Source organism: Lipotes vexillifer, unplaced genomic scaffold (genome assembly GCF_000442215.2).
Source record: "Lipotes vexillifer unplaced genomic scaffold, Lipotes_vexillifer_v1.1 scaffold713, whole genome shotgun sequence".
NCBI classification, from domain to species: domain Eukaryota; kingdom Metazoa; phylum Chordata; class Mammalia; order Artiodactyla; family Lipotidae; genus Lipotes; species Lipotes vexillifer.
In genome coordinates, this window is record NW_006773157.1 from 418,049 (window position 1) to 443,199 (window position 25,151).

At 34.6% G+C, this 25,151-nt stretch overlaps 1 protein-coding gene across 2 annotated transcripts in view; it reads right to left on the minus strand.

The window, feature by feature from the left end:
• The window catches only part of DENND4A (DENN domain containing 4A), a 94,552-nt gene that overhangs the window by 33,938 nt on the left and 35,463 nt on the right, over positions 1-25,151 (minus strand). Inside the window, exons 8-20 of one of the 2 annotated variants that reach the window (XM_007448122.1) lie at positions 24,852-24,996; positions 24,421-24,596; positions 20,090-20,190; positions 18,088-18,306; positions 17,387-17,532; positions 7,298-7,431; positions 4,728-4,863; positions 4,146-4,352; positions 3,924-4,052; positions 3,515-3,656; positions 2,979-3,107; positions 1,247-1,360; positions 528-656 (exon numbers count right to left, since the gene is read on the minus strand). In XM_007448122.1, coding sequence (XP_007448184.1) covers positions 528-656; positions 1,247-1,360; positions 2,979-3,107; positions 3,515-3,656; positions 3,924-4,052; positions 4,146-4,352; positions 4,728-4,863; positions 7,298-7,431; positions 17,387-17,532; positions 18,088-18,306; positions 20,090-20,190; positions 24,421-24,596; positions 24,852-24,996 — 1,907 coding nt within the window. The remainder of the gene's footprint in view (positions 1-527; positions 657-1,246; positions 1,361-2,978; positions 3,108-3,514; positions 3,657-3,923; positions 4,053-4,145; positions 4,353-4,727; positions 4,864-7,297; positions 7,432-17,386; positions 17,533-18,087; positions 18,307-20,089; positions 20,191-24,420; positions 24,597-24,851; positions 24,997-25,151) is intronic. The other variant, XM_007448123.1, reaches the window with a different exon arrangement.

Here is a 25,151-nt window from a genome sequence, read left to right on the forward strand (position 1 = left end):
GTGCTAATACCCCCTCTCACTAATATAAGTACTGCTGTAATAATAAATGAAAAATAATATATAAAAAGTACTTTGAAAAGAAAAAATTTTAGGTATTGTTATTTAAACTACCTGAAGGACTATCCTTTCGCCTCTGAAAAAAACAGGAACAACACAAAGACTAAGGAACTCTATACTTCAGTTAAAAATTGGCGAGGTGTCTGGTACCCTCAGATTGATCATCTCACTTGCTCCCCACTTCCCCCTTCCCAAAACTCCCCACAGTCCAAACTCAAAAGGTAGCTTGTAGGTATGTCCCTTTACTTTGTTACAATAAAAGCTTGAACAAACTATATTATAAAATACAGAATTTAAGCTTCGAAAGTATACCATGAGAGGCTGCACAAGTATACCAAAAAACCAAAACCAAAACAAAAAAACGAAAAATGAAAAAATCCCTTGAGAATTAAGACTTAAAAAATATATATTCGCTAGAAGTACACATACAAGTTACTCTGCACATAACAGACGAATACCATTCAACTTACCTGTGCTTTCTCCTGATGTTTTATCAGCACTGTTATTTGCAGCACTGAGGCGAACTATACTGGAAGAACTTTGATAATTGAGCTTAGGAAGACAATCGGCACTTCCCTTTGCACTCTCGCTCTCTGACACTATAAAGATTAAAATGCAACTGTTAAGATGAAATCTATATACATCAGAGGAGCCATAGAGCGAAGTAGCTTTTAGTTCTAAATACTTCTACCGGAAAATACGTGATGAGAAAATACTGCACACCTCTATATCTATATTTGTCAATCACGAATAAGTGATACCATTCATTCAAGTCCTCAAGGTGTGTATCAAACAACTAAGTACTGGTCACACGTGAGGTCCATGCATACATTTTATATTTCTTCTTTGGTTGTGAAACACTGCTTTTGACGCGGGGGAGACCATTAACAAAAGCATTAAATAAAAATACTGTTAAGCCCCAGAAAAGAGCCACTGTTAGAAGAAATATACATTTCTACTACAAGAATAGTATTTGATTGGAGGGTGTTTTGCCACCGAGACTACAAACTTCACACATGAAGTACCTGTACACTGGAATATTAGGTGGTGTAGAGGCTTTTATAATGCGAGGAAATAGGAGTAACAATGGGAAAATGAAACATAAAATTAGTACTTTTACACTTAAAGTCACTCGACTTTTCTATTAACGTAAGCTCACAGCTTTATACAATATCAACTTAGTACCTACAGGAACTAGAATCACTCCCTTTCTTATCTTCTTCTTGAATGTCCTCAGTAGATGTATCCCCTCTTCTAACTTCATCCTTAGATAGTGAATTATATCCAAGGTCAGACTGGCCACCTGAAAAAAGAAAAAGACAAAAAACCCTATGCTGTTTATCATAAACTTCTTTAGTAAAAACTGGAATTAGAAGCAACACATTGGTGTTTAGATTTACTCATAGAAATTTTTCTGGATAACTTCCAGTTGAAAGCATTATTTTGTTAGCTCCTCCCCATCTCTATTAACATAAGAAAGGGATGATCACAAAATAATTTATTTTTAGTTTCACAATGTAGTCAACAGTAATTATGTATGTTCACACTACTATCTGGGCTCCAAAAAACACAGACAAACCACACATTCTTTATACAAGTCCATGACCTTTCTAGGTGAAGGTCTGAGATCCAGCTAAGCAACGGAGAAGAAAAATCTGCAGGGAACTCCTAACAAAACACTCACACACAGATCACTGGAGCCAAATGTCTAAATTATCTGACCAAAAAAATGGGTTTATTTAAACTTATTGATAGGTAGTCATTCTGAAAATTCAACTGAATTGCACATGAGTACAAATACATGGGAATGACAAAAAAATCTAGTGTTAAAGCTATTAAGCAAACTTTGCATCAATATAAGAAAACTTCTAATACACTGTTCTGTTAAAGAGGCTCTCTGTAATTTTCAGCAAATTGTTTTCACTAGATTAGCATTAAAACATAAGGTTTTGAATTCTAGTACTCTACCTTAGGAGACATGATTTTAAGTAAACCACTTAACCTTTTTGTTTGAATCTCAAGTTCCCAGATTTATAATATAAAAGGTTATGATTATATGAGTATATGACTGCATAAAAAATGGTTTTACAAACTTGCAAAGAACTATCTAAAGAAATTATATTAAGTATCATTAGGTATTTAATATCTTTGTTATAATTTTGAGTTTGGTATTTTTTTCTGTTCAGTTTCATCTCTATTTCCAAAGAAACTATAAATTATAAAATGTGAAGATAATCTTGATAAAATTCATGCTTTTATTATTAGGTTCTGCACTGCTTTAAGACGGTCTTTTTTTTTTTTTTTTTTCTTTTTCACGGTACGCGGGCCTCTCACTGTTGTGGCCTCTCCCGTTGCGGAGCACAGGCTCCGGATGCGCAGGCTCAGCGGCCATGGCTCACGGGCCCAGCCGCTCCGCGGCATGTGGGATCTTCCCAGACCGGGGCACGAACCCGCGTCCCCTGCATCAGCAGGCGGACTCTCAACCACTGCGCCACCAGGGAAGCCCCCTAAGATGGCCTTTTTAAAGGCCACAGTTAAAAACAAAAGATGGATTTCTTCATTTTTAAGAGATAATGCTTAAGGATGACTACTATAACTCTGTGATTAAATTCACAATTGCATGAACAAGAAACAAAACCAGGGCTAAGAAAATGATATAATAAAGAGACCTGTGTACTATCCAGAGTTAACTGGATTATCATGGACTAAACACTCGAATACTTTCTTAAACTTTCATTTCTATTCAAATAGAGAATGAATAAAATTGCATAGTTATTAAATACAATGTCATATGCCTACCATATAAAATTAAAAAGTGACAGTTACATATATCACTGGAAATTAAAATCTAAAAAAGACAGGCTAGCAAACCTAGTTTTTAAAATGTATTGTAATAAATGTATACATAAGCACACACAAACCTGTACTAGATCTATCATCAGAAGCATACACTTTGATTAAACCCGTATTAAAAGGTGCCTGCTCCACAGTGTGTGTCCCATGACCACTATCCATGCTGCCATGACTAACAGCATCCAGGTCACTGCCATCTGCTTAAGAACACAATTTGACAGCATTTTACTACTCACGGAGATACCAAAAATACATATTAGTTTGCTGCTCAAGTTAATAATCTACTAATACTGAACATGACAAGCGTCACAAAATTAGCAAAATACAACTATAACAAAGAAACCTATTGTGAGTTATTAACGAATACTAAAACAAGACCACCAAAGGTTGAAAATTTAACAGTTACAACAAAATAAGTAAAATTTGGTGTTTTTTTAAATGGGAAGAACACTCTAATATTAGAATTTGCTTAATGGCAATAAAAACTAGAAAACATTCAATATTTTGAAACTAATTAAAATTTCTAAAAAGTGGAAATTGTAACTAGTCAATTAATTTTAAAGAAAAAGTACAACATATACATCCCTTAAAAACTTCTAATTACCTGAGAGAGTTGTTTGTGATAAATGTGCGTGTTTCTTTAAAGCTCTTTTGAACTGTGCTACTCCTAAAACAACGTTCCTCACTTTTGTCCAAAGAAAATAGCCACTACGACTCCTTGAAGGCCAGGTACTTTCCAAAACAGCCTATTCATTTGACAAAATAAAATAATTAGTAAAATAATTTTTATAAATGAACACCCACTGGCTTTAGAGTTAATCTAAAGAATAAGTAGATTGTATAATCCAAAATATCAATAGAACAAAAAAAATCTTACTTCCAATTTACAAAATATATTTTAGATACTCTAAAATAAATACCAAATAACCCCTGCATCATTTATTTCTGCCATTAAACTAAGGTTGTAAAATCACAAAAGTTATACTCTTTCTCCATTAAGTCAAAATAATTACCTTATTATAATAACCATAAGTTATGGCATTGGGGTCAATGCCAGCTTTCTGCATTTCAAACAGCACTCGAACTGCAAGCACTGGCTGATCATACTGTCCGCAAAGCTGCATAAGAATGCGGTAGCACACCTGGAACACAGTAATTTTGAAAGTGTACAGAATCAAAATATCTATGTACATAAATCTGGAATAAAATAATGCATTTTAAAGGATAATTGTTACCTCATCAGGTGGATCCATCTTCTTTGACTGCATTTTTTTAAGCACATCATAGGCTGTTTTCAGAGCCCTGACTTTTGAATGACATACTTTCACATAAGCTGGGAGACAAATAAACCACAGCCCGTAACAGTGACGCAGTAGACACCTAGACCACATCTGAGGAATGGAAGAGTACCTCTTGGCAATTTTATGGGCTGATTTAATTTCCTAGAAAAAATGCAAGGATCTTATTAATAAATTTGCACACTTAAGCATCCTTATCCTTAACTGAAGGCTGAACAAGTACAACTTACATGCTTTTATAATGTTTCCCTAAGAAAATCTGTCTATAATTAATATATATTCAAGTCTCTGCTTTAATCTGTATTATACAATATGTAAAATAATGTTCTAGGACAAGAGAACTGGTTAATTTTTTGAAGTCAGATTACTCTAAATTTTCTTCAGAATGCTTCAGGGAGCATAAATGATCTACTAATAGTTATATATGGGGTACTAAAGTATATTAAGGGAGGAAGAGTGTCAAATTTATTTTTGTTCTAATACTTGATTACTTCATGTAATACAAAATCATCAAAGCACCTGTTTTGTTCTTCTGAACATGGGAGAAGGGCTACTAGGACTACTTGATTTTGAAGGCAATTTGCTCTTTCGTGTTTGTAGAAATCCTTCAGGTCTCTCAAATAAATTGTTCCTAAGAACTGGAAATCCATTATAGCTGTTTTTGAAAAGGAAAAAAAAAAAAATCTCAAGCACACATAGATGATCATACTGGTTACAAGCTAAAAAAAAATTATGACCAATAACTTATTTTAACTTATTAACTTATTTTAACTATCTTTCTCCATCAGACTATGATAGTCAACAAATATTCATGCTAATGTTGCTTTTCTTACTATAATAATAAAAATGTAATAGCCAAATACAGATTCAAGTATGTATTTTGGAGGGAAAAAAGTGAAATACTTTAAATTTTGCTGAACTTGACACCAAACTCCAAAGTAACTCAAAAAAACTTTGTTAGTATTCATGTAAATAAATAGCAAACATATCAGATAATACGGGTAAAAGGCCCACCAAATCAATACTCTTTCACACAGGACAGTTATTAACATCATTGTTTGGATTAACATATTACTGTAGAACCTTCCTCTTAAAAAAATGCAAATAACGTCAAGTCAACCAGGACAACCTATTACATTAACATGAATGGATTTAACTGGTTAGGTAAGCTGATTCAGGGCCTCATTTATGAGAAAGAAAATTGAAGAGGTTGGAGAAGAGGGACAAAGATCAGAATAGGCAACTCTGTGAGGAGGTGGGCCTATTTGGGTGCTAGAGCAGAGTGTTTGGGGCATTTACAAGGTAGCAGCAGCTGGGAAAAAGACATGCTAAAACGACAGAAGAAGCCCCTGAGGAGAAAACTTACCCTACTTTAGAATATTCTTAAAGGCATATAAACAGTTTTAATTAACTAAGAAGAAAACTAACTATAATAAAAGATAAACTATATCTATTATACATTATTATAGGAAAATCCAGTAGAATAAGAAAATATTAGTCATGATTGAATGTTAAGGAGGAATAAAATAGCAATGAAGTTCAGGAAAACTATGTCCCCTAAGAAAATTCACTGTATGTACATGGTGTGATAATAAGACCATTCTGTGTATCTTATGGAAACTTATCGTCTCATCATTTTATACAGACAATGCAAGTATATGAGTTACCTCCTACTAACAGGATCCACTGTGCCCATTAAAGACACTTAAGGTTTTTTCCAATGATGGGTATGATTACACCAAAATTATATTAGTAGTCTCAAGGAAAAAAAAATGACTTAGATTCTTTAAAAAATGGGAACTTTTTAAGCTAAGTAATTTTCTTATTAAAGGACTAAATCTAAATTTTAAATTAAAAAGTTAAAACCAAACCACAAAAAGAAAAACAAACTATATTAGTGAAATATACCAAAAGAAGTCTTAGAAGTATATAATGTACAAAAGAGATAAAAGAAATGAGATCTTGTTTAGAAAGAAAAAGAAGAAAGAGAAATTATAAGAAATATTTTAAATGTCTTTGAGAAAAGGCAGACTTCTAAAAATTGATATGAGCAATATCATCAATATATAAAAATTAAGGGTAGGAATCAGGTGGCATATGAAGTAATCAACATTCACAAACATCTGTTACACCACTTTTTCATCTGTAAAAAGAAGAATTCAATCCAAGTTATAAATGGGGATGTTCTGAAAAATCCCTTTTCAATGAAAATAACAAACTGTGACTTAATGAATAATAGATGTGAAATGTTTTTGGAATCTTTAAATAAGAAATTATTATTGGAGAATTTAAAAAATCTAAAAGGAAATGCCACTTTAATGGTATACTAGAAACTACCTCTAGTTATAACAAATGTTATATATATGTATGTATATAAATACATATCTAGATATATAGATGTATAATAAATCTACCTCTATCATAACCCTATCACTGTGCTCAGAGTTTTTCTCTTTCCCACTAGACTTGAAAACGAGACCAGTGGATCATTCAAGTCTATACCAAGCACTTAGCACAGTACCTGACCAAATTTCCTAAATTAACAATGACCAATCCCAATAGTTCTGAATTTCCTTGACTTTATAAAACTCATGGAAAAATTAAAAGCCTAAAAAACTCACATCATCCAAATCAAGGCCACAAATATCGACTCTAGATTTAATCCTTTTTTAAAAAACTGAAGTATAGTTGATAATCCTTTTGTAAACCAAGGTTACATTAACCAGCCTGTGTTGGGGGAGGGGATGAAAGTGAGGAAACCAGCCTTAGGGAGAAAGAAAAATAAAAATTCTGTAATAAAAGTGCTGTATTTTGGTGGGGTGGGCCCTAACTTCTTAATCAACATTTATGAGAACATATACTTATGCAGATATAGAGAGCTTCTTAAGTCTATAGAATGCAAAATTATATATTTTTTCTTTTTATACCTCAAAACTTAGTAATGGATGTGGGATAAGCTTGCTTACCACCTAAAAATTAGGGATCTGTAAAGTTTGGATTTTTGAAAATACCACAGTCCTTAGAAAGCTACGTCACAGATGATGGATTGCTTCTCTCTTTCAATCTCAAACATTCTGCCTCTTGAATACCTGTACTGTAAAGGGGGTTCTTCACCATTGGGTAGATGGGGGATCTCAGGTGGTGTTACAAAAACAGTATGTTCACTTTTGAAAGATTCATCCAGTTCTATAAGTCGCACTTCACCACTCTTGTCCATATCCACCTGAAGGAGTTTAAAAAACATACATTAAAAAAATACATTCGCCAGACAAGTGTTTGTCTATAGGGGAATGGTTAAATAAACTATTTACACAACTGGATACTAAGGAACTATTTTTTTTTTTTTTTAAAAGAATGAGCAAGTCCTCTACGTAGCACTATATATAGCTCTCCAGGATAATTAAGTGAAAATAATAAGATTCAGGACATTGTATACTATCTTTTAAGTAAGAAAGAGGGAAAAATTTTTTTAAATTAAAAAGAAGAAAGAGGGAAAAATAAGAACACATATTCATTTTTTGCTTGTAGTCACATAAAGAAATACTGAAGAATACTTAAAAAAAAAAAGAGGGACTTCCCTGGTGGTCCAGTGGTTACGACGCTGCGCTTCCACTGCAGGAGGTGCAGGTTCGATCCCTGGTCGGGAACTAAAATCCTGCATGCCACACAGCAGTGCAGCCAAAAATAGGGGGAAAAAAAAGTAATTATCTATTTGGCTAAGAGGAGATGAAGGGAGTGGACAAGAATGGGACAGGACCAGATTTCCCAATATATACCTTTTAATGTTATTTTTGCATTTTGAATAATGAAAATTTATTCAAGAAGTACTATTTTAAAAAATATTATTATATTAACATATAATAATATTAAAACGTACGTGTGTGTGTGTTGAGAATACTGGGTTCTGTCTTTGATTTCTACTAAATATAACGAATTTCCCTAAGTTCTTCCAGCATATGTAGAAGCACATTTGAATTAAATTCTAGTCACATCAATATTTAAAGCATTTTAGTAGTACTGTTTCCCCTAGATACTCTATGGTAAGGTAACAGTCATAAAAAATAAAAACTTCATAGAATCTAAACTTCCCAAAAGGCACTCATAAACTAAAGAGCACGACACTGACATTAATTTAAACCAGATGTCAAACACAAAATGACAGATGACAAAATATATCCCACAGAACTTTTCCAGGTTAGACAGAATTAATGTCACATACCAGCCAGGAATAAATGGGAAAACAAGAATTATTAACAAGTTAAATCTTAAGATAAGGATTTAGGGCAGAGTATACCAAAAAAGGACAGGGACAGCTTTAAAGTTTTTCTAACTTTTAAGAGGAGTTGATACATTCAGAGTCTTCTTATATAAATTGCTGTTTATAATTTCACAGCATTACATGCTGTAATCTCTAGTATTAAAGAATGTTTTTAATGGTGTATCCAGACATTTTAGACAACAATTAAGGCGTGTTTCAGAATTATAATTAATGACAGGAGAAAATGTTCACAAAATAATGATAAATGAAAAAATCAGACTACTAAATAATATAAATGTGTGTGTGTACACACACACACACACACACACACAGTGTGATTCTAATTTTTTTAAGAGTGTGCCTATATCTGTTATATAGATATATTTCTGAGTGTGCACACTGTCTCTCATCACACAGATGAGCATACACATCTGTTATCAAAATGTAACCTATGGGTGATGGTATTACTGGCAATTAATTTTCCTTATATTGTTATTTGTTTCCCAATTAAAAATAATGAATATTATTTTTATTTGCTTTTTAAAAATTACGAAAGTAATAAATGCTCAATAAAAATTTAAACAAGGCAGACTATATTGCTTTTAGAATAAGCACTTATTTCAATTCTGTTGAAGGATATTTGAAAGTTAATCAGTATAAAAGAAGGTGCCTTTCTTTTTAGCCTGTCAAAAAGACTTTTGTATGGTAAAACTAGCAATGATACAACAAATACAGTAAGTTGGGTAATCACAAACCCTGCTGGTACTCAAAACTGGTACAGTCTTTTTTAGAAAGCAAGATGTGTTTAAACCTTATTCTTTCTTAGAATAAGTTCTAAGAAAATAACCTAACATGAAAAAAAGCTATCAGTATGAAAGATTTTTTTTTTTGCAGGACTGCAATAGCAATAAATTGGAAGTCATGTGCATGCCAAAAAATAGGTAAATGAATAAAGGATGATACACAGATGAAATATACAATCATTCAAAATGAAAAGAGTGACGGTTATGCAGACTCCTGGTTGAATAAGACAGATTAAACACAACAATTTACCTTCAATCCTTCCTAAAATCTCACCAAAATGAGAGTAAGGAGATTAAAAAACAACAACAACGACAAAATGAACTGGAGAGAAGACAACAGCAGAGCTGAGTTCAAAACATTTTAGAAGGTGCAAAGTAGACTGATGAGACCTGTCAAAGCTGAAAGCCACATATCTGGCACTGGTGAGGGGATAGAGGAGAGCACCCAAATAGTCAGCCATTTTGCTTTACGGAGCACCAGAAAGGTCAGGAATGAAAAGCATGATGCCCCTGAAGATGGGAGGGCAAGTGGGGTTGAATTGGGAGAATTAGTTAAATCCTGCATTTAAGAACTCCTAGATCCCTTGCCCAACCCAGTATAGTTAGGCCACTACCTCTCCCCAACATGGCATAAGACTAGGTTGGGTCTTTCTGAGTGAAGAACCAGAGGGACTTTAGACTTGAGGACACCAGGCAGAGCTGAGGAAGATGAAGAAGGTTAATAAAAACAGGTGAAGTGAGTAAAAGCCTACGTGTTACAACAAGTGGAAAATCTTAGTTACCTTCCCCACTCAGCTCTGAGAATACTTGCAGTCAGGCTTATGCACTCCAGGCTTGAGACTGGAGATACCTCCTGGGGAAACTGCGTAGCTTAAAAGAAAAGAACTACAGACACTGATCAAATAGAGACTCTGATGAAATAGCTGAGTTCCTTTATGATCATCAGTCTCATACCTAAGGAAGCTCCAAGCCCCACCCTCCCAGAAAGAGCTCTAATGAGTTCTCTGTGCCTCACACTTGACAACGAATACCAACCAAAGATCACACAAAAAACCAATAACTTGAAAAAGAATAAAGTAAACAAATATTAAAAGGTATCTAGAAGAAGCAGAGACAATGCAAGGGGGAAAAAAACCTTAAAAATAACTGAAATGAATAAGCCTACACCCATGAAACAAGAAGATGCTATAAGAAAGGAGCATTCAGGGACTTCCCTGGTTAAGTGGTTAAGACTCTGTGCTCCCAATGCAGGGGGCCTGGGTTCAATCCCTGGTCAGGGAACTAGATCCCACATGCATGCCACAACTAAGGAGCCTGCCTGCCACAACTAAGGAGCCCTCCTGCCACAACTAAGACCTGGTGCAACCAAATAAATAAATAAATAAAATAAAAATAAATATTTACAAAGAAAAAAAAGGAAGAAAGGAACATTCAGAGAATGAAAAGGAGCTATGGAAATTACAGACATGATAGCAGAGGTAAAAAGTATACTATAATGGTTGAAAGATAAAATTGAAGAAATCTCCCAGAAAGTGGAGATGAATGACAGAGAGGCAGAAAATGGGATGGGGAAAAAAAAAAGAAAAAAAGAAAATTAAGCAGATCAGGCCAGAAGGGCCAATATACAAATATGTATTTCAGAACAAGAGAACAGAGACAGTGGAGGAAAGAAAAAGAAAGAAAAAAATGCAAGAAAATTCCCCACAATTTAAAGGCCATAAGACCATAGATTAAAAGGGACTATAAGTGTCCAACTCAGAGAAGAAAAGAAGGCTGACACCAGGCATATCCTTGTGATTTCAGAATATCAGGGATCTTAAATGCTTCCAGACAGAAAAAGAGATTAGGCACAGAAGATCAGAAATCAAGATACTGTTAGACTAGATGTTATTCTCAACAATAACAAGCCAGAAGATAATGCAGTAATGACTTGATTTTACATCCAACCAAATTAGCATTCAAGTATTAAGGCAGAGTAATGAAATTTGCAAACAGGCAGGGCATCAAAAAATGTATCTCCCATGTACTCTTTCTCACTAAACTACTGAAAGCTGTGATTCACCATAACAAGGAAATAAACCAAGAAAGAAGTTATTGAAGACAGAAAGCAGGGGATACAAATCCGGAGAGAGGTCAGTATAATTCCAAGATGATGGTGAAGACAGACTAGAAAGCAGTCAGTTCAGACTGGAACACAAAGATGGAAAGCTCCAGCAAGAACTTAAAAACAAACAAACAAACAAAAAACAAACGGATAGATTACTTAATATTAGAAAAATTGAGAGATTTTAGATTTTTTACCTTCATAGAAGAGTTTGGAGATGAATTAATAATACACACAAAACAAGAAATATACCAATTATTAACTTCAGGAAAAACAAAAGTCCATACATAAAAGGAAATTTAACTACAATATATATATGGCCTACCTGTGATTATATACAGTGATAAAAATATTAACATTGAACAACATCTGAACAGCTACATTGGGAGAATTTTGGTGATGGTGGTAAATATGACATTAATAGATAATATATAAAACAATAAGCAGCAATAACAACACATTATTTGGAAATCTTAAGGATGAAATGGCCTAAAGAGAAGGTGCTTACCTTTGGGAACAGAAACTAGGGGTGGGAAATAGAACTACCATATGACCCAGCAATCCCATTCCTGGGCATATACCTGGAGAAAACCATAATTCAAAAAGATACATACACTCCAATGTTCACTGCAGCACTATTTACAATAGCCAGGACATGGAAGCAACCTAAATGTCCATCAACAGAGGAATGGATAAAGAAGATGTGGTACATAGATACAATGGAGTATCACTCAGCCATAAAAAAGAACAAAATAATTCCATTTGCAGCAACATGGATGGACCCAGAGATTGTCATTCTGAGTGAAGTAAGTCAGACTGAGGAAGACAAATATCCTATGATATCGCTTATATGTGGAATCATAAAAAAGGGTACAAATGAATTTATTTACAAAACATAAGTAGAGGCACGGATGTAGAAAAAAACTTATGGTTACCATGGGATAAGGGCGGGTAGGGATAAATTGGGAGATTGCAACTGACATATACACACTAGTATATATAAAATAGATAACTAACAGGAACCTGCTGTATAGCACAGGGAACTCCACTCAATACTCTGTAATGGCCTATATGGGAAAGAATCTTAAAAAAACAAAAAAAAGAGTGGATATATGTATAACTGATTCACTTTACTGCACACCTAAAACTAACACAACATTGTAAATCAACTATACACCAATAAAAATTAAAAAAAAAAAAAAGAAACTAGGGGTGGGAAAAAATGTGACCTAAGCCTTGTAAAATCATTTGACTTTTTAAACTAGGCTATGTTTTACTTTTTAGAGATTTGGCAGCATATAAAAATGTTTATAAGATCTGGTTATGTAAAAAATTAGGAAGTATACTATAATTATGTAAAAACATTGAAAGTAAATGTAAAGTGGATATTAGGGTACTGGGCTTATGGAGTTTTTCCTCCCTTTTATTTTCCACACTTCCTGTTACTTTACAAAACAACATTAGGAACATGTCAATGATAACTCAAAATCACTCATCTCTAGTAGGATATGGTATCCATGGACAACCCAAGAGCAAATGAGAAGCTCTATATACAAACATTTTTATGCAGATGAAATGGGGTAAATGAAATTATAAGGGCAGCAATGATAATGAAGTAGAAGAGATGGACTAGAATCAAAAGGTTATTCTGGTCCAACAAATACCCAAGGTCATTGGAAAGGAAGCTGGAAACTGCTCTGGTCTCCATAATGTAACATTATAGGAGAACTACTTGTCTGTGAGCACCAGGTGCTTTTAAATTTTTATTTATTTATCAGCTTCTCCCTGTCAGACCTGTGTCTTTGCTTGCATAGAAAAAAATCTGTGGACATGGACAACTACTCTAATTCTAAGTATTGTAAAGTCTACTAAAATATTAAAATTGTGCTCTGTAAATTCAGTACCTTGGTAAAAGATATTTCCCCTATCTTGTCTACCAATAAAAATCTCATTTCAACATTACAAAGACAGCCATGTAATAAATCCTCCATTTACCAGTTGGGCACTTCTGTCTTTTGGAAAGCACAGTGACATCTGTCTCTACTGGGAGAAAAAAGAAATCCAACACCCATGGCAGGATAAAATTAAAATAATTTTCATATTCTCTTCATATTTTTTCACAAGACATTAAAATGCTCAGAAAACACTGCAGAGGAATGCTTGGGAAACCAAGAAAAACCTTACCAGGCTATTTGTTGCACAAAACTGCTTTTAGTTAAGCTGCATCCTATAGGAACAGATTGTAAGGATTTAAAATACAATCATATGAAGAACAAGAACACATGGTTCTTAAATTAGTCATAAATGAAACTCAAATAATTTTCATACATTGCTTTTCTTACTCCTATTCAGCATTACTCACTCCAGCTTTTTAAAAGTTGGTCAAATGTTTTCTGTTTGGATAGGCTAAGATCAAAAGAGGAATGTATCTAATTTCTGTTCAATCTTAGTCATGGATTCTGCTCAATCTTAAGCACTTAATACACATCTAATATTATTTACTTTTCATAGCTAAACTGCCAGAGGTAAGGGGATCTGTTCACTTAAAAAATTAAGCTTAAGGTCACTCAACTAAGGAATAACCCCACATGAATATCTATTTTAAAAGTATTACTGATATTCAAAAACTGTTTACAGATTAAAAGTAAGCACTGACTTGCTGTGCTGAATGCACTTAAACTGTGGTATTAAAATATGAAAAGAAGTAACAGCACTGTGTAATTATTTATTATTTCAGAGAGTTCTGCTTAATAATACTAGGAATACAATTAACCTCTACTCTCACTATATATGAAGGTTATAAGATATATTTTATGACATCACAAATAAAATAAGATCATTTTTAACTAAAAAAAAGATATATTTTGGATTGTTACATTTTGTTATTTTCTCTAATAAAAGTTCCTTGAATTATAATAAAGCAAATACAAGTAACTATGTTTTAGTGAGTTTATTTTCAGTTTTGATTTTCTTAGGAATCATCAAAATCTTTAAGTATAACATTAATCCATTATATATAAATGATATTTTGTTGAATCTAGACTTTGAAGGGGTAAATAGCATTTTAAGAAAACAATCTGCCTAGAAATAATAATTACACATTTAATTGGAGTGTTTTTTTTGAGACTTCTCAGAATTTATATTCTTTAAGCAATCTCTCCAGTCATGCCTCGCATTTTGACTCTTATCAACTAAATAACAGGTGACCTATTTTCAGAAAATCCTAGACAATATAGTAATTATCAGTAATAAAATATCCTCCTTAGAACATGATACCCTAAGTACCTTGCAAAATTATGTCATGTATGTCTTACAATATTAATTTTTTTTTTTTTTTTTTTTTCCGTACGCGGGCCTCTCACTGTTGTGGCCTCTCCCATTGCGGAGCACAGGCTCTGGACGCGCAGCCTCAGCGGCCATGGCTCACGGGCCTAGCCGCTCCATGGCCTGTGGGATCTTCCCGGACCGGGGCATGAACCCGTATCCCCTGCATCAGCAGGCGGACTCTCAACCACTGCGCCACCAGGGAAGCCCGAAAATCATTTTTATAAGACACATTTGGTACTTATTTATTTGATCAATCCCTCCATATGTAACAATCTCCCACCTCCAACACCACTCCTCCTCCATGCATATGACGCCTTCACCCTAATTTGGCTTTGACAACTCCTTCCAGACCAACCCTCTGCCCCACCAGGCTGACATCTCCCTCATCCAGATTAAACTATGATACCCCATTTGCTGGGCCTACCCAGTGGGGACACTGTCCTTGCCTTGCTTAGACTCTGACACTCCGTGCTGTCCTCATGCCTGCATGGACGCATCCTGTTTAGGTTCTGATCCCTGGAAATAGTCTGTCCTCCAGCATGGATACTCTCTTTATCCTGCTCGTCCTCTGATCCCCCATGCTAGGCCACCCCCTGCATGGACAGATGCTCTCCTCACCTGGCTTGGGCTCCAACACCCATGCTACGCTGCTCCTCCTTCATCCATTCAGGTTTTTTTTTTTTTGCTATAATTGCTGTATATATTTTTTTACATCTTTATTGGAGTATAATTGCTTTACAATGGTGTGTTAGTTTCTGCTTTATAACAAAGTGAATCAATTATACATATACATATGTTCCCATATCTCTTCCCTCTTGTGTCTCCCTCCCTCCCACCCTCCCTATCCCACCCCTCTAGGTGGTCACAAAGCACCGAGCTGATATCCCTGTGCTATGAGGCTGCTTCCCACTAGCTATCTATTTTACGTTTGGTAGTGTATATATGTCCATGCCCCTCTCTCGCTTTGTCACAGCTTACCCTTCCCCCTCCCCATATCCTCAAGTCCATTCTCTAGTAGGTCTGTGTCTTTATTCCTGTCTTAACCCTAGGTTCTTCAAGACATTTTTTTTCTTAAATTCCATATATATGTGTTAGCATATGGTATTTGTCTTTCTCTTTCTGACTTACTTCACTCTGTATGACAGACTCTAGGTCCATCCACCTCATTACAAATAGCTCAATTTCGTTTCTTTTTATGGCTGAGTAATATTCCATTGTATATATGTGCCACATCTTCTTTATCCATTCATCCGATGATGGGCACTTAGGTTGTTTCCTTCTCCGGGCCATTGTAAATAGAGCTGCAATGAACATTTTGGTACAGGACACTTTTTGAATTATGGTTTTCTCAGGGTATATGCCCAGTAGTGGGATTACTGGGTAATATGGTAGTTCTATTTGTAGTTTTTTAAGGAACCTCCATATTGTTCTCCATAGTGGCTGTATCAATTCACATTCCCACTAGCAGTGCAAGAGTGTCCCCTTTTCTCCACACCCTCTCCAGCATTTATTGTTTCTAGATTTTTTGATGATGGCCATTCTGACTGGTGTGAGATGATATCTCATTGTAGTTTTGATTTGCATTTCTCTAATGATTAATGATGTTGAGCATTCTTTCATGTGTTTGTTGGCAGTCTGTATATCTTCTTTGGAGAAATGTCTATTTAGGTCTTCTGCCCATTTTTGGATTGGGTTGTTTATTTTTTTGTTATTGAGCTGCATGAGCTGCCTGTAAATTTTAGAGATTAATCCTTTGTCAGTTGATTCATTTGCAAATATTTTCTCCCATTCTGAGGGCTGTCTTTTGGTCTTGTTTATGGTTTCCTTTGCTGTGCAAAAGCTTTGAAGTTTCATTAGGTCCCATTTGTTTATTTTTGTTTTTATCTCCATTACTCTAGGAGATGGGTCAAGAAGGATCTTGCTGTGATTTATGTCATAGAGTGTTCTGCCTATGTTTTCCTCTAAGAGTTTGATAGTTTCTGGCCTTACATTTAGGTCTTTAATCCATTTTGAGCTTATTTTTGTGTATGGTGTTAGGGAGTGATCTAATCTCATACTTTTACATGTACCTGTCCAGTTTTCCCAGCACCACTTATTGACCATTCAGGTTTTGACACCCCTCTTTGAGCCACTGTTTCCCAAGCTCCTCTCTATCCACCATGGATACCCACTTTGCTCTATCCCACTAATGATAGCAGACTACAGGGGCAGGAAAGGTTTCACACATGAATTTAATATAGTAGAATTAATTCACTTAATTTATGCTACAAATGCACTCCCAAATTGTAGAAATATTCAGGTGAAATGTTATGTTCTACACCTACTCTCAGCATGTGACAATCCACCTTAGACCAAAAGGAGAGATGAAAATTAAGGATGATCAAGTTAGAGGCCCATAGGCTTGGACAAAACTCCCATAGTCTGTAAGTGGACAAGAAGTGTTACAGACCTGGTTGCTAAAATAAAACTCATAATTTGGTAAAATCCTGCAAAGTACTCTTAAGAGGTTGTGGTCTATAACATCTAGTAGGCCACCAAAACTTTCATAATAAAGGGTCAGTGATGAAATGGAATTAATTTAAATTTTGTTAAAAGCTGGTTAAGTTATAAATAGAAACTGTAACTCATAACATTTATAATAGTCACACAAAATAAGTTACAGCACTGTAGACATACTATTACTTACTTTATCTACACAATCATCAAAAAACGCCAGGCTTGCATCTTTATCACTGACAAAAGAACATTCCTCAATGAAGCGAATAAACATTTGTGTTTTGGTCATCATGTTATAGAATTTCTGATGTGACCGGTCTCGGCTTCTTAAGAAAGCTGTTCAACATAAATTTGTAATGTTAGCATATATAATATCATTTACAGATTCAGAGAATTTTTGAGCTAGAAGGAACTAGATCAACCATGTCATCTACACCCCCCACACCCTACTATTTTGCAGAAAAAGAAACTAAGACCCCTGAAGGGGAAGTAACCTGACAAAGATAGCAATAGGAAAGGAAATTGAAAACAGATCTTTCAAATCCCCCAACCCAGGGGCTCCTCTGCTTGCCCAACACCACCGGGCTGCCTGGAAAGCTAAAAACATCAATATCTTAACACATCTGTGACACAACAGAGTGCAGTGGTACATGGTTAGGAAGCTCTGTACTTTTCAAATAGTCTCTTCTGCATATTTTGCTAATGGAATTATATCTAATGTGCCTGAGAAATAACCAGTCCGATGGAAATGGATTATCAACTGAGTTGATACTCACATACTCCCGAAATAGATAAGTATATTTTGATAAATATGATCTACTAATCCAGAAAGCTATCATCACAAGGTTAAGCTCAATAATATGAAAGCTGTAGTACTATGCAATCACTCACCTTGTAGGGCAAAAAGAGAGGCTGCATCTGTGGCTGTCTCAGATGGGGCTTGTGTTATTGGTCTTAAGTATGATCTATAACCTTTTAAAATAGAGGCCATGAAACACAAAAATGCCTCCTGGATTTCCAAATCTATCATGTGCAACCTCTTTCCAGAATTAAAATCATAATCATTCATTGCTAAGTCCATTAGTCCATCATCTCTTGGTCTCTGCTGCACTGTGAAGAAATACAGTGTTAATGTTTTCCCCAAAACTGTCAAAATTAATGTTCATAATGGTATCAATTATAAATCAATTGCATATGTAATTCAAGTCATTATGCTGCGTACCTTAAACTTGTACAATCCTGTATGTCAATTATATCTCAATAAAATTGAAAGAAAAATAATAAATGTGCTGTGTTTTCAAAAGGGCTCAAGCTACTTCAACCCTTTGTTTACATAACTCCTTAATATATAACCCTAGCAAAACTTGAATTTGGTCTGAGCATTACATTGGTGGTAATGTTCAATGTTAACTTCCTGATTTTCATGGTTATAGCATACTGTAGTGATACAGAATGTACTTATTGGTAGGAAATACACTTCATTTGGAGATGATGGGGACATCTATTCTCAAAAGGTCACAGAAACAAAGTTTGTGATTGCCTCAAAATTTTAAAACTTCTTAAAATATGAGGAACAATAAATCATCTTAGGGAGGTTTTTTTGGAGTTCTTATTGTTTAAAAAAGTAAAAGTACGTGGGCACTGGAATGGAAGGCCTAGGTTTTAATCCTAGCTTCATCCTTATTAACTGTATGATCTCTGACAAGCTACCTTCCTCAAACTTAGTATCTTCACAGTTGTAAAGACAAAAGAATGTATGTGAAAGTGCTCTGAAGCTGTAAAGTGATATATAATCCTGAATAAAAATATCAGTATTGTTTAAACCTGTAATTTTAAGCTGTAAGATTCTGCCCTTCAGTACAGCTAGATGGGTTATTTCACTTATTTTAATAATACTTAAATATTGCTACAAAAGCTGCTGGACTTCTCAGCTATTCAAAAGAAGCACATGAATTTTTAGAAAGCAATTAACTAAGTAGCTTAAATAAAATTCCATACATAATTTATTTGTTCCATAGTATAAAATTTGTTCCATTTGATGTCATTTTTTCATATCCCAATACTTATGAGCCACTTTCAAATTATCTACTTGTTATTAAGGTTTACTTTGAAAACACTGTCTTTTTCCATGTCTCTTTCCAACTATTCTATAGGCATCCTTGAATCCTCAAGGATGTAGGCAACCTCCCATTTTTATATTTCACCTAATACATAAATGAGAACCTCAAATATTGCTGCACCATTACTGACCATTTTTTATACAATAAGCATTAAATTATGAACCCTGAATGGACTGTTGGTATAAAATACCAAGAGGATTATTTAAATGAAGGCTTAACTCCTCTTACTGGTAATTCTGGATCACTATCAAGATACTCTTATTGTAAGCTTTGAACTGAAATTCTCCATATCCTAATCAATTTTCACTTTAATTAATTTCCGAATGCTTTTGGCAAGCTTCTATTTTCAAATTATTTCAGGTAAGCACAGCATTAAGATCTACTGAAGGTGAAAAGCACATGACCTTGCTCTCAACCCACAAGAATCATCAGCATTTTCTAATGTAATTTAAACCATCTGTCTTAGATTTTCAAAACTAACTTTCTATTCTATGTATAAAGAAAATATACAAGTAGAAACCAGTATTTTTCCATAGTATTTGAAAATAATCACCTTAATCTCTTTTTGAATCTCTTTTTTATTATGATGTAAAATATAAACTTTGTAAATCTCCCATTCAGCTTCTAAAAAATTTTGCTTTAATGCTCATTTGCCTTTAAGATTGTAAAACCACTTTCCTTTAGGTAAACACCATCCTTTTACAAGTAAGGCAAAGTTGCTGGAGTCCTTTCTTCAGATTAAATTACTTCCTTTAAATAAATTATACACTTACATTTTGCCAACTGCTGGTGCAAATTATTCAGTGTGTTCATCAGATTTTTACATGGTTTCTTTGGAAGTACCTTCCAGGCTACATTTTTCTTATCACCAGTTCTGAGATTAAATGACAACAATAATATATTTGTCAGATTAACTTGCGGTGGGGCAGGGGTGGGTATATATCTGTTATTTATAAAAAGGGGAAAAGAGAAAACACATTGAACAAAAATAAAATATACAAAATATTCTACTTAACAGAAGAAAAATACTACAGAGGTAAATTGGAGTGTTTAATACTTAAAAATTAATTTATATGAGAGTAGAACCCTGTATTAAATATAGCTCAAAACTTTACATTCATGTTTATATTGAGTCAATTCCACTTGCTTTGGAATCATGCAAATCACTACAAAACTTAATGTTGTGGTCATTACTCTTAATCTCATCTAAGAGTCTTTAGACACCTAAATATTGGGAAAATCCTACTATTAGGGGATTTTTTCTTATATACTCTAAGACAAAGCACTGTAGAAAACTTTCAATGAACTTATGATCCATAAAGCTTATCAAAATACTTCAGTATATCCAAATATTTAGTTTCCTAAAAATATAAGTAAAATTTAGCTTTGTTTCTTTCAGAAAATAAATAATCTATAATATTAGATTATTTGGGCTTCCCTCATGGCACAGTGGTTAAGAATCCGCCTGCCAATGCAGGGGACACGGGTTTGAGCCCTGGTCCTGTAAGATCCCACATGCCGCGGAGCAACTAAGCCCATGTGCCACAACTACTGAAGCCCGCATGTCACAACTACTGAAGCCCGCACGTCACAACTACTGAAGCCCGCGTGCCTAGAACCCGTGCTTCACAACAAGAAAAGCCACTGCAATGAGAAGCCCACACACTGCAACGAAGAGTAGCCCCCGCTCGCTGCAACTAGAGAAAGCCCACGTGCAGCAATGAAGACCCAACACAGCCAAAAATAATAAATAAAAAATAAATTAATTTTAAAAATATTAGATTATTTGAATAAAGTATAACACTCCAAAATACTTTTATAACTATAAAAGAGGACATCAGCTTGACAGTGATATCTTTGTTTCTAGATGAACTCCTATAATTTCCTTTATACAACCTTTACAACACAGTTAATCCTTTTTTAAAAAAAATTTATTTTATTTATTTTTATTTTTGGCTGTGTTGGGTCTTTGTTGCTGTGTGTGGGCTTTCTCTAGTTGTGGCAAGTGGGGGCCACTCTTTGTGGCGGTGCGCGGGCCTCTCACCACGATGGCTTCTCTTGTTGCGGAGCACGGGCTCTAGGCACACGGGCTTCAGAAGTTGAGGCACGTGGGCTCAGTAGTTGTGGCTTGCGGGCTCTAGAGTGCAGCCTCAGTAGTCGTGGCACATGGGTTTAGTTGCTCCACGGCATGTAGGATCTTCCTGGACCAGGCTTGAACCCTTGTCCCCTGCATTGGCAGGCAGATTCTTAACCACTGCGCCACCAGGGAAGCCCATAATCTTTAAACTATATATGGAGTAGGAGAAGAAAAGAGCATGGTGATAAAACATGATAAAGCTTTTGGACTTAACTATAGCTTTGTTGATTTCACTCTCTATTTATTAAATCTTTTTTCTATTTCAAAAGCAATAAATACTCATTTTAGGAAACTTGGAAAATGCAGAGAAAAAGGAGAAGAAAAGTAAATCACTTATGTTCTAACCACCAAAGAGAACATCATAGCACTGGTGTGAAATGGAATTGTGAAATGGAACTTTTTTTTTTAATGTTCTCTAAACTTCCCACAGAACAAAAAGGGCGAATATTACTTTGAAAGAAAAGAGTGGATGGGAAAGCTTAAGCTGACAAAGAAGAACTGTCTTGGAATCTACCCTATCTTTCCACAATGATAATAAAATACAGATAGGGCAGGGTCAAACTGCAGATGTCCTGCTGTGAGATTTTATTTCATCTATAATGTGACCAGGACTATGGAACCCTGTATTAAAGTGAGAACACAACGTAAAAACACTTTTGACATTATTTTCTTGCTAAAACTTTAAAACACAGCACTCCTACTGTGCCTTGGCATTCACTGTGTGTGTGCCTGCCTTGCTAACTAGATTAGCAACTTAAGAGAAAGGAGTGTATCTGTTTGTCTTTTTATTCCCAGTGCCTAGGGAAAAAAACAAAAAAAACAAAAAGGCACTCAAGAGATGTCTGTAGCATAAGTGAATGAACAGTATTTTGGTATCATTTCATCAAATTACTATTATTTACTCACATAATTTCCTCCTCTTGTCCTTGATATCATCACTGTAAAACTTGGCTCGGGAGAAGAGTTTTATCGAGGGACTTCCCTGGTGGCACAGTGGTTAAGAATCCACCTGCCTATGCAGGGGACAAGTGTTCGAACCCTGGTCCGGGAAGATCCTACCTGCCGTGGAACAACTAAACCCATGTGCCACGACTACTGAGCCTGCGCTCTAGAGCCCGTGAGCCACAACTACTGAGCCCACGTGCCACAACTACTGAGCCCAAGCACCTAGAGCCCGTGCTCCGCAACAAGAGAAGCCACTGCAATGAGAAGCCCGTGCACCGCAACAAAGAGTGGCCCCTGCTTGCTGCAACTAGAGAATGCCTGCGCGCAGAAACGAAGACCCAACGCAGACAAAAATAAATATATTAAAAAAAAAAAAGGAATTTTATCTAGTACCTGAGTTTGGATCTATGACAGACTTCTGCATTTTTATTCATAGTGAGTTCCATTTATAGGATTACTATTGCATAAGTAGTAAGCCAGTAATTAGTGGCAGAAGTAATAGTTATAGAGTCAGACAACGATAGTTTCAAAATCAGTTCTGGCAGTATTATGTGCCTTTTTATAAATTACTTAAAAATCTAAGCTTTGGTTTTCTTATCTGTCTGTCAGACTGTAAAAACTACTACTTATCTGTCTGTCAGACAGTAAAAACTACCTCACAAAATACAGAGAATAATATGAGATACCTTAGGCTATGCATACAGCTTTATGCCTAGTACGTATCAGATATTAATTTCCCTTTCTTCAGAAATTTCTTGACATTCATAATATATTCCTTATTATATGTATTTATGAGTCAGAGAAGGGAAAAGGAAACCACAAATTTCATACTCAGATTTTTCTTTCAAATTTTAGGTTGAGGCTCCAGAAATTCAGGATGAAGGAAAGTAGAAAGCTATTAATTCACTAGTTTAGTCTTTCCATAGGTTTGGAAAGGTGATAAAACCAAGAAGGAAGACCACTGTTGAGTGCAAACAAGTCATGTTTCTTTGATTCTTTAACTCATTAGTGATCAAAACAAAGTTAAAATAATAAGAAAAAAATTCTTTTAACAAATTGAGGAAAAGTATAAAAGTATAAAAAGAGAGAAAATGTATATACTTATTTACCACCCTGAATTTCAATTTTTAAAAACATTATGTCATGTAACATTAACAACTGGCCAAAAATAAAGATACTAATTTAATATTTGAAGAATTAAATATTTCTGGTAAAGTATGAAATGTTCATGGTAAAGAATCTTTGACGCTATTTATCCCATATATAAAATGGCTTTAATGCACAAAGTACATCCCATATATTCTTGGTTAGGCTTTTGAAAGCATACATGCCTTATAAACAAAAATTATTTTTTGCTAAACTTTTCTAATGGCTTAGGCAGTTGAGGTTTTGACATATAACAATACTAGAATTAACGTAAGATTTCAGAATTAAATCAAAAGGCTTTACTATGAAACATGCTTATTTAAAAATGGAGAAAAACCTATCTCACAAATACGTACTCAAATTGTAAAAGGTATACTAGCTTTTGGGCTTTACTAATAGGGTAACTTGCAGTTATTTTAAGTATATCCTGTGGATGCAAGCATGGTATTGCATCAATTTCCTCTTCCCTGAAGAGCTTAAGTATGATTAAACTGAAAATAAACAATACAAGAGAAAACACTGAATTATAGAAAAGCTCTAAGTATACAGTTCCAGTAGCTTAGCTACAACTTAAATATTATTCCAATAGAGAGAGAAAATTATAAAATCCTTACATTTCTTACTTAAATTTCTAAGTAAGCGTAAGATTATAATACTTCTCAAATATTGAAAGAGCTGAGGATTAAAACCTTCTCTAATACACTAAACTTATCCCATCAAAGTATAGTAAGAACTGATTCAAAGATGGTAAAAACCCCAAATATAAAAACAACATAGCTCAAAAGAATTCTAGTTATCATTCACAAAATATACATTTACATACATACACTACAAAGTTGTAAATTACTGGAAGTAGAATCATTAAAACGAACTTACTGAGAAATTGTGTTGGTATCTAGGTCAACACAACTGACATCTGGTGGAGGGTCATAGAGATCAAAGTATCTTGAATCAATTCCTACTATGAACGGACATGGTGCACTTAAGACATCTGCTAAAGCCAGTGGGCAGAGAGGAACATAGGGGCATGGCCAGTGGAAAGGGAAAATCATCTTGGATAAATAAAAGATAAGAGAATATTTAGCTGTTTGACATTGAAGCATAATTCATCAGCACACACAAAAAACTGTCTTTTAAATATTTATACCAAAAGTAGTATAATGCTTGTTAAATAATTACAACTAGTGTTAATGGCCAGAAAATTGAAATGCATTACACTCTCAATTTTAGTTAAGCATTAAAACAGCTTTAAATTATAAGAATAATTAGGTTTAAAATGAAACTGATTGCCAATAAGAAATACTCACAGACACTAATGCTTCTGTCACACTAGTAAGCACTGAAGGCCGTAAGGAATGAATAAGAATCTTATGTTCTGTTACTGCAAACACCAGTAGTGTCACAGCATTTTCAGGGCCTAAATTCTGAAGTAGTGTTGAAAACTTGCCACCACTATAAATCCAAACAAAAATATATAATTAAAGAAAACAGAGATCAAACACCTCATTATCCAAAATAATTTTTAAAAGTTCATGATTAGGGTAGGATTATAGTTCATATTACATATTTAACTTTAAACATGACTGTTGCTCTTATGTAGGGAAAAC